Consider the following 10,838-nt stretch of genomic DNA (forward strand, 5'->3'; position numbering starts at 1 on the left):
GAGTGACCATCCTGGATGGAGACTAGTGAAGGAAGCCACCAAGGCACCCAAGACAACTCTAAAGGAGCTACTTGCTTTTGTGGGTGTGGGTGGAAAACCTGCATAGTGCTACTTTTATCTTTTACATTAGTGGTATAGAGGAAGGTTTTCTAAAAGAACGTCATATTTTTGGCTGCAGTTTGCCTGACGGCACATGAGAAACCTGAGCCGTGATCTGATCCATTTTCCTGTTTTACAACCCTTGTCTAGTCCACTTTAACAGAACCTTTAAATGAGGATACAACAAGCTAATTTTCCACCATTTCCAGTTTCTCCACTCACATCCACAGAAGCCTATAATTCTTTCAGTAGTCTGGGTGTCACGCGTGGTTTCACCTCACTAGTTACCTTCTAACATGGTGACTCAATTTTTGAGACAGATAATTATGAGACAGATTTACTATACAGTACCACATTGTTTGTATTTTTAAAAAAATTGATCAGATTAGATTTATTGGTCCCCGTGGGGAAATTTGTCTTCAATCGATCGATCAAGAGATATTCAGTGACTTGAAAATGTTCATGTATCCATCCAGTCTTAAAAAAAGTGTTGCAGGCCTTAAATATAGGAATAGATGTATATTAACAAATTAAATAATTTGAAATAATCTGGCCACACAAAATATGAAATATTCTGGGTTCATCCTGTTGTCAGTGAAACATAAGTCAAAGTAAATGCAAGAATCATTGTATCCTGCACCCCTATTTTGGCCAATATCATTGTAACTTTTTCTGATTTGGAATAGCAAAATACAATAACTCTTTCCAGAGCAGCAAGTTTAAAATGCTTTAAAACTGTAGCCCTCTAAATGCAAAGAAAAAGATTTTTTTCTTGTACTTACTTTGTTGTAGCATAAATTCTAAGTACCATACACTCTAGTTGGACTAAAGGAAAGCAGATGAACATGCCTATAATCCTAAAGCTGCTTGTATCAACTAAATATTTACAGTGAAATAAACAGTTATACCATACAGAATATCACAAAAAAAATCTGCAGCTGAAGCAAAAATATTTACATCATCACAAGACCTCTTCTGGCCCCGAGCATACTTTCTTTCTTCTGTTTCCGTTCTTCAATGTGTTTTGCTCTCTTCTTCTCCCTAAAATAGGACATCGGGGAAAAAGATAAATAAATAAAATGCAGGTAAAATTAAAGCTATAATAATCAAGCAGCAGGTTTGTGACTGTGGACGTACCTTGTCTGGACTTGGGGCTGTTTATAATTCTGCTGCGAGTGTGAGATAACAGATCCGTTGCCTGCTGTGTTTACTTTCATCTCTCCAAATGGCCTTAGTTTGCCTGTATTTAAAGAAAGAAAAATATATTTTAATAAATTTTAAAAAATTATGTTGAATACATGAAGGTGAAATGGGGATATTGAAACCGGTTCTGTACCTGTATGTGGCTTGTAGCTAAGGGGACGAGACAAACTCGCCTTCAGGTCAAACGAGGGTTTCTTTTGTATTCCAGGGGTCGCTGAAGTACTCGAGTTGGCAGTGAAGATAAACGGTCCTTTGGAATTCAGAAGAGGGGCAAATATTTAACTGTGCATCCACCATATTGTTCAATTCATGAGTTTTATAAAGTGTATACCTGGAGTCTTGGTAGCAGACAGAGTAGAAGTATTGGCAGTTTGCGCTTTTCCACCAGTAGAGGTCAGTTTCTGTGGGGTGTTGGAGGCCACACAGAGTGACATTCGTGCAGGCGTCTTCACCAAGGACTGCTTGTACTCGTCATTTGTAGCTTCTGAGAAACTACAAAGTTTGAAATAATAATACGTTTTGTTCTTCGTTAAAGCAAACACGTAAATAAAAAGTTGTATATGAGAGTGATTCAGTGTTCCAAAAATTTCCCATGAAGCTTTATCATCTTTGAGAAACCAAGATAACTTGCCAAGGTCTGAATCAAACTTATTTTATTTATTTGTTATTTTAAAGATTAGTTTCACATAGATATTATTTTTGCACACTAATGACATTTACACAGATAATACATGTCCTCTCACCCACTTGGGCTGCAGCTCTTTACAATTGACTTGTTTGATGTTTGTCTTAAATTTGCTTTTTGCTTTAACAGTCCATATCAGCTAGAGGTCACAAAATGATACCCCCCCACCGCCCTAATGCTAGTAGCTTTCATTCATTCCTTCATTTCAGCAAATTATCATGGTGGCAGCAGACTAAGCGGCCCGTCCCACACTTCCCTATCCTAGAGGCTTGCATGTATTAAATATCACTGAGTTAATCTTTTGTCATTAAATACCTACATTTATAAATTCCTCTATTTCTGTACATACAATTGATAAATGAGGCATTAAAGCAAACAAACTGTCCGATTATCTCCTGGAATCAGCAGATGGGTACCGATAGGCCAGAATGACTGTACAATCACTTTGCTGAGTTGGTTAAAAATGCTGGTGTTGGAGGAGTTTGGACACGCTACAGAGAATAACACTGGTCAGCTTCAAACAGTTTCTGGTAAACCATCAGTCAACTCAGGAAGTGGGGGGCTGTTTTCAGTGGGGAACCTGTTTTACTGGCATGGGGATGTCAAGTGTTGACAGGAACACTTTAAGTATCTACTCAACCCTACTGAAATGCCCTCTTTAGAGGAGGCAGGGGTGAAAGGATTGGCTGGAGGTCTGGGACAGTACCTCTGGATTGGCAAACAGGTGGTGGTTCTCATTCCTAAAACAGGGGACCAGAGAGTGTGTTCATTTACATTAATCATTCAGAAATACAAACAGTGTGGTGCTTTATGGTAAATCTGTGTCAGGTAGGCAGTTCTCAAAAACTAAATGACCATGCTAGAAGGAGACAAGTGAGGGAAGCCACCAAGACACAACTCTGGAAGAACGTTTGGCTTTTGTGGGTGTGAGCGGAGAAACTGGGAATCGTGCAACATTTTTATTTTTATCTTAATTTTACATACAACTTTTTCTGATTTGTGGTTGTTTTCTGTTTCATTTCTGAAATTACAGAACTGCTGTAAAGAAAAGTGTTAACATTTTATTGTTTTTTAAAACTTTGTAGAACAAATGTAAACACTAAGCTTTTATAAAGAAGGAAAAAAAAATACACGGACATGTGCAGGAAAACTGATATAAACTGAACAGAACAAAGCAGGCTCATTTGACTCCCCATTTAAAAAATAATAAAATAAGATGTAACTTACTTTGAAATACATAAAACATACAGCTGCAGCCTAATAACTTTGAAAAATAACAAATCAGCAGCTAGGTCACCCCTCTGAGTCTGGTCTGCTTGAAGTTTCTTCCTCATCATCAATTTTTCCTTACTGCTTTTGCCTGTGTGCTTGTTGTAGGGGTTGGTTAGACCTTACTCGTGTGAAGCACCTCAAGACAGAGTTGTTGTGATTTGGCACTATGAAAATTAAATAAATTGAATTAAAATGGATCTATTTCCAGTGGGAGTTGGACTCTGCCAGGGCAGCCCCTTTGTCACCAGTCTTGTTTGTGATTTTCACAGACAGGATTTTCAATGGTGCAGTTGGGAAATGGAGGGTGGCCAGTTTGTTGATCTCAGAATTACATCTTTGCTTTTTGCAGATGATGTAGTTCTGTTGGTTTGATCAGATAGTGACCACTGATGCACGCTGGATAGGATGCCGCATCAGACCACCGGGGTGAAGAAAGCTGAGCCAGAACGTAAAGCTCTCCATTTACCAGTCAATTTATTATCCTATCTCCTATTATGGTCACAAGCTTTGGGTAATGGCCGAAAGAACAAGGTTGTGCATACCTCCATTGGGTATCAAGGCTTACACTCAAAGACAGAGTGAGAAGTTTTAATATTTGGGAGGAACTCGTACTAGAGCCTCTGCTCTTTCACATCGAATTGAGGTGAAGGTGGTTCAGGCATCTGGTGAGGATTCCCCCTGGTCATCTTGAGGGAGATCTTCCAGGCACCTCTCAGACTAAACTAAAATATCCCATCCAAACAAGTGTGTCGTGAAAACACCTTAGAGGTGCTGGTCATTCAGTCAATGGTCAACTAGGTTCTTAACAAGGGTGGTCAGTAAGAACTCACCGCACGTTAATCCTGCGAGTGGAAATGACAGATGGTCTGAACAAATCATCTTCCTTCCCACCAGGTTTCTTCACAGGCAGCTTGCTGGTTGAAAGCATAGTTTTTCTGCGTTTAGCTGTAGCTCCAGTCTTATTCACCGGGGCAGGACTGAACATAGAAGCACGACTTTGATTTGCCTTTGGCAGGAAAAAAAAAAAAGACTGTCAGCTTCACACGGCACGGTCAAACTACTGCAGCTGCACAAATGGATGATGCGGTGCCACTACTCACAGGTGGAATTTCGGCTTGCGGTTTAGTTTTGTCTGAAAGCACCTAAAATTAAAAATAAAATTTAGTTTGCTGCACAAATATTATTTTACATTTTTTTTTAAATCAAATCAGACAAGATGATGATTAGAAGCTCCTAAGTACCTTCAGTTCTTTCACAGCATTTCTGTAAGTCTCCATCTGCTTGGTCTTCCGCTGGACATACGAGTCAATTGATTCCATTTTGTTGAAATGCGCCTCGTGGAGTTTTTTGAAGTCTGCATAAGACATTTACAAACATTTGAACAAGTTTGTCTTTGTGAATTTTGGTTTCACACAGAGGAATGTCAAAATGACATAAAAAAAAAAAAAATCTTACTCGGAGTAACAGGCTTCAATGCAGTCGTCTTCTGCAGCCTTCCGTAACGAGGGATTTTACCTCCTTTCGGTTCATCTCCTATAGACACCATATAGTTTGTAAAATAAAGACAGGATTACTTTTGGAGACCTTTACTGACTACGTCAACATTAAGCACCGGTTTCTGTAAGAGTACGACAAACAGACTGCAGCTTCCTACGTCATGCTGTTGTTTTTGGACTCATCTCTGTGCTTGTTCTGTTAGACCTCAGTGCTGCTTTTGATACTGTTGACCATAAAATTTTATTACAGAGATTAGATGCCATAGGTATTAAAGGCACTGCGCTGCGGTGGTTTGAATCATATTTATCTAATAGATTACAATTTGTTCATGTAAATGGGGAATCTTCTTCACAGACTAAGGTTAATTATGGAGTTCCACGAGGTTCTGTGCTAGGACCAATTTTATTCACTTTATACATGTTTCCCTTAGGCAGTATTATTAGACAGCATTGCTTAAATTTTCATTGTTACGCAGATGATACCCATCTTTATCTATCCATGAAGCCAGAGGACACACACAAATTAGCTAAACTGCAGGATTGTCTTACAGACATAAAGACATGGATGACCTCTAATTTCCTGCTTTTAAACTCAGATAAAACTGAAGTTATTGTACTTGGCCCCACAAATCTTAGAAACATGGTGTCTAACCAGATCCTTACTCTGGATGGCATTACCCTGACCTCTAGTAATACTGTGAGAAATCTTGGAGTCATTTTTGATCAGGATATGTCATTCAATGCGCATATTAAACAAATATGTAGGACTGTTTTGCATTTGCGCAATATCTCTAAAATTAGAAAGGTCTTGTCTCAGTGATGCTGAAAAACTAATTCATGCATTTATTTCCTCTAGGCTGGACTATTGTAATTCATTATTATCAGGTTATCCTAAAAGTTCCCTGAAAAGCCTTCAGTTAATTCAAAATGCTGCAGCTAGAGTACTGACAGGGACTAGAAGGAGAGAGCATATCTCACCCATATTGGCCTCTCTTCATTGGCTTCCTGTTAATTCTAGAATAGAATTTAAAATTCTTCTTACTTATAAGGTTTTGAATAATCAGGTCCCATCTTATCTTAGGGACCTCATAGTACCATATCACCCCAATAGAGCGCTTTGCTCTCAGACTGCAGGCTTACTTGTAGTTCCTAGGGTTTGTAAGAGAAGAATGGGAGGCAGAGCCTTCAGCTTTCAGGCTCCTCTCCTGTGGAACCAGCTCCCAATTCAGATCAGGGAGACAGACACCCTCTCTACTTTTAAGATTAGGCTTAAAACTTTCCTTTTTGCTAAATCTTATAGTTAGGGCTGGATCAGGTGACCCTGAACCATCCCTTAGTTATGCTGCTATAGACTTAGACTGCTGGGGGGTTCCCATGATGCACTGTTTCTTTCTCTTTTTGCTCTGTATGTACCACTCTGCATTTAATCATTAGTGATTGATCTCTGCTCTCTTCCACAGCATGTCTTTTTCCTGGTTCTCTCCCTCAGCCCCAACCAGTCCCAGCAGAAGACTGCCCCTCCCTGAGCCTGGTTCTGCTGGATGTTTCTTCCTGTTAAAAGGGAGTTTTTCCTTCCCACTGTCGCCAAGTGCTTGCTCACAGGGGGTCGTTTTGACCGTTGGGGTTTTTCCGTAATTATTGTATGGCCTTGCCTTACAATATAAAGCGCCTTGGGGCAGCTGTTTGTTGTGATTTGGCGCTATATAAATAAAACTGATTTGATTTGATTTTTGGACAACAAACAGGAAAGATGGTACCTACTGCTTTGAATCCTGAGTTTCACTAAGTCTGTCCTGCAGGCATAGAAGCTCTATGGGACAGACTACCAGAGTTCAGTTCAGTGTGTGGCTCATGCCACCTACAGTGCCCTCCTAAAGTACTGAAACACTTGGTATTTCATATTGTTTGTATTTCTTCATAATTGATGTAAAAGTCCAAGACATAGTCAGTGACTTGTAAATGTTCATGCATCCATCCCCTGACATGTCTCAAGAAAACTGGCAATAAAACTGACTATTTACAGGTATTATAGCAAAGCATTCCATTACTTATGCAACACATCATCTTGGCTTTTATATTTTTAAATTCATTTATATTAAGTTGTAGATATTTGCTTTCAGTTTGAGTTTAAGGAAGATCATTTTAGAATTTTTTTGTATTTGAAATAGCATAAACAAATTTAAATGTGTGAAATACCAAGTGTTACAATACTTTTGGAGGGTACCAGTCCACCCAGCTGGAAATGGATACAGGGTTCGAACATCTTAAGGCAAGAAAGACTGTAGACTTAAAGACTTGATTTATTTATTTAGTTTTTGTTTAATGGTAGTTGGAATGAAATTTAACCCCCCCCCCCCCCCCCCCCCAAAAAAAGCTGCAGGTTAGGGACAAGGTTTCTCAATTACAGTTGTATGTAAAAGTTGGGGCACCAATGGTGATTTCCATGATTTTCCTTTATAAATGGATTACATACATTCCATCTGCATCAGATGCTCAAAGCGCTTTACAAATAATGCCTCACATTCACCCCGAAGTGAGGGTGCTGCCATACAAGGCGCTCACTACACACCGGGAGCAATAGGGGATTAAAGACCTTGCCCAAGGACCCCTTAGTGATTTTCCAGTCAGGCTGGGATTTGAACCGAGGATCTTCTGTTCTCAAGCCCAGTGCCTTAACCACTAGACCATCACCTCCCCTAAACAAATCATTGGTTGTTTGGATCAGCAATTTCAGTTAAATTTATCATATAGCAGACAAACACAGTGATATTTGAGAAGTGAAATGAAGTTTATAAGATTTACAGAGTGTGCAAAAATTCTTTAAACAAAATTAGGCAGGTGCATAAATTTGGGCACCCCAACAGAAAAAATACATCAATATTTAGGAGATCCTCCTTTTGCAGAAATAACAGCCTCTAAATGCTTCCTATAGCTTCCAATGAGAGTCTGGATTCTGGTTGAAGGTATTTTGGACCATTCTTCTTCACAAAACATCTCAGGTTTGTTGGTTTTCGAGCATGGACAGCCCGCTTAAAATCACACCACAGATTTTCAATAATATTCAGGTCTGGGGACTGAGATGCACATTCCAGATTTATTTTTTCCTCCCTGAACCTAAACAGTTCACATGCACTTTTATCTAAATACACGACTGACCTGCACCACCCCACGCAAGCTCATCGTGTTTGATGTCTGGCTGCTGCTCACTCACTGAGGACTCCTCAGGAAGCTCAATTTCCTTTTTGCTGCCCTTACGACAGCTGGCGGCAGCAGTATCGCCCTGAAGGGGAACAGTAGCTCAAGTATTAAATTTGCCCTGGATGATGAAAGTCAGCAGTGTGTGTCGGTGTTAAAATACCCGAGCTGCAGCTGCACCATCTGGTAACTCTGCATCACATGGCATCACAGCTGAAGTTTCAGACATTTTCCTCTTGATCCCTTTTTGTTTCCCTCTGCGAGTGTTTACAAACACATCTGTGTCATGAACTTCTTTCCCAGCAGCATCTTCATGCTTCTGTGCGTCATCATGTGAAGCACTGTTGCCTTCTGCAGCATCATCATTCTGTCCACAAAACACAATGGATAAAGACGCACAGTTTAAACTGGCAAATTAAACCGTTTTATTATGATTTACCTGCACTCCATCCGCCTTCTTTTCCTGATAATGCTGTTTGATCGCTTTCAGGAGTTTATCAGCCTGTTCAAAATAAATAAATGAATGAGTATGTCAGCATTTACAATTTAACGTTAGCTAACAATCGAACTAGCTTTAAATAAATACAAAATGCATTACCTTCATGTTCGCTTTCACTCCAAGCTCTTTAGCGAGAGCTCGCAACTCGGCATATTTCATGGACTCCAAATCCATGCTGCTATAACAGTTTGTTCTCGCGAATCAAAAGAAATAAATGAACTGTTGAGGCGGCGAATTTACTGCTGAAACCGAAGCTTCGAAGCATGTGTCGAGCAGAAGATTTTTTTTCCTTCCTCTGCTGCTGGGGTAGCTAGCGTATAGGCGCATTACCGCCACCTACTGTGGTGGAACGTGGACCAGAAATTCCTACCTCCGTAATGGGGAGGAAGGAAAGAAGGAAACCTACTGTATTTCCTCATCAATATTATATATTTTTGCTCTGTCTTGTTAATGTTGCAAACATTAAAAAATATGTTGCAAAAATATGTAGGACTGCTTTTTTGCATTTACGCAATATCTCTAAAATCAGAAAGGTCTTGTCTCAGAGTGATGCTGAAAAACTAATTCATGCATTTATTTCCTCTAGGCTGGACTATTGTAATTCATTATTATCAGGTTGTCCTAAAAGTTCCCTAAAAAGCCTTCAGTTAATTCAAAATGCTGCAGCTAGAGTACTGACGGGGACTAGAAGGAGAGAGCATATCTCACCTATATTGGCCTCTCTTCATTGGCTTCCTGTTAATTCTAGAATAGAATTTAAAATTCTTCTTCTTACTTATAAGGTTTTGAATAATCAGGTCCCATCTTATCTTAGGGACCTCGTAGTACCATATCACCCCAATAGAGCGCTTCGCTCTCAGACTGCAGGCTTACTTGTAGTTCCTAGGGTTTGTAAGAGTAGAATGGGAGGCAGAGCCTTCAGCTTTCAGGCTCCTCTCCTGTGGAACCAGCTCCCAATTCAGATCAGGGAGACAGACACCCTCTCTACTTTTAAGATTAGGCTTAAAACTTTCCTTTTTGCTAAAGCTTATAGTTAGGGCTGGATCAGGTGACCCTGAACCATCCCTTAGTTATGCTGCTATAGACGTAGACTGCTGGGGGGTTCCCATGATGCACTGTTTCTTTCTCTTTTTGCTCTGTATGCACCACTCTGCATTTAATCATTAGTGATTGATCTCTGCTCCCCTCCACAGCATGTCTTTTTCCTGGTTCTCTCCCTCAGCCCCAACCAGTCCCAGCAGAAGACTGCCCCTCCCTGAGCCTGGTTCTGCTGGAGGTTTCTTCCTGTTAAAAGGGAGTTTTTCCTTCCCACTGTAGCCAAGTGCTTGCTCACAGGGGGTCGTTTTGACCGTTGGGGTTTTACATAATTATTGTATGGCCTTGCCTTACAATATAAAGCGCCTTGGGGCAACTGTTTGTTGTGATTTGGCGCTATATAAAAAAAATTGATTGATTGATTGATTGATTGATTACTGCTTCTTTAAATACCCATGAATCGAAACAAAGTGGAGCCAAGATATTTCTTTTGCCAGTTTAATCCACTTGCATTTCCTTTTGACCATCTCTCTGAAAAATAAAGATTTAAGTAGTTGCCTAATTTTTTTGAAAAGGTGGTAAATATTAAAAAGTTAAATGTCGAGAAATGTTTTCACTCGGGGTCGACACAGCAGACCAAAGGTGGATCTGCACGCTGATTTGACGCAAGTTAAATTCTTGACCAGCAGGGGCCGCTACTGAACACCTGAAGTTTCGCTCTTCGGGTATAACACACTGCTTCGAGCGCTTCGACGCATCAAAACAGGCTTCATATCCTCATCGCTAGGCGGCGGCGCTCGACCGTTTAAAAAAACCCTCCATTTCAAAACACAGTCGCAGGAGCCATCTGATTGGACCGTGTTGGTGAGCGCGAGGCGCACAAGACAGATTTCAGCCAATTAGAACAAACATGCATTGTAACACTTAGAAAAAAGAAACAACAGAAAAACACAACGGAAACTCATCTAGCTTTTCTCTTCAGCTTCTATTCTATTCTATTATATTCTCCATGGATTCGCAATATAATTTAAGTAATGAATAAACGGTTTATATATTTGGGTAAAATAAGATAGGTGTTTTAAAAATGGTTTGTTTGTTATTCTTTTAATGAATCCCACTTTGTGATGAGTTTGGAAATTCAACATGTAAAAACACGTACCACATTCAAAATGTCGAGGATAACACAAAACTCGTTTCTACCAAGTGTTTGTAGCCCGCAACAATAATAACAATGATAATTGTGTTTTATATTTTGTGTTATCCTCTGTGATTATTTATATTTGCATTTTACATGTATGAATTTTTATCACATAAAACCATACAAATAACAATCTTCTATTCTTCCACAGGGGGG

At 39.7% G+C, this 10,838-nt stretch overlaps 1 protein-coding gene across 1 annotated transcript; it reads right to left on the bottom strand.

Annotated features, from left to right (window-relative positions):
* Positions 1–182: 182 nt before the first annotated feature.
* On the bottom strand, positions 183–8,752 carry nusap1 (nucleolar and spindle associated protein 1). The gene is made up of 12 exons (XM_034159334.1): positions 8,549–8,752; positions 8,390–8,452; positions 8,114–8,317; positions 7,912–8,035; positions 4,715–4,792; positions 4,501–4,613; positions 4,360–4,401; positions 4,090–4,265; positions 1,634–1,794; positions 1,436–1,552; positions 1,237–1,339; positions 183–1,140 (listed from the first exon to the last, which is right to left on the bottom strand). The coding sequence occupies exons 1-12, from the start codon at positions 8,621–8,623 to the stop codon at positions 1,053–1,055; spliced, it is 1,344 nt and encodes a 447-aa protein (XP_034015225.1). The 5' UTR covers positions 8,624–8,752; the 3' UTR covers positions 183–1,052.
* Positions 8,753–10,838: the final 2,086 nt, after the last annotated feature.

This window comes from Thalassophryne amazonica, chromosome 19, assembly GCF_902500255.1.
Source record: "Thalassophryne amazonica chromosome 19, fThaAma1.1, whole genome shotgun sequence".
In the NCBI taxonomy this organism is placed as follows: Eukaryota; Metazoa; Chordata; class Actinopteri; order Batrachoidiformes; family Batrachoididae; genus Thalassophryne; species Thalassophryne amazonica.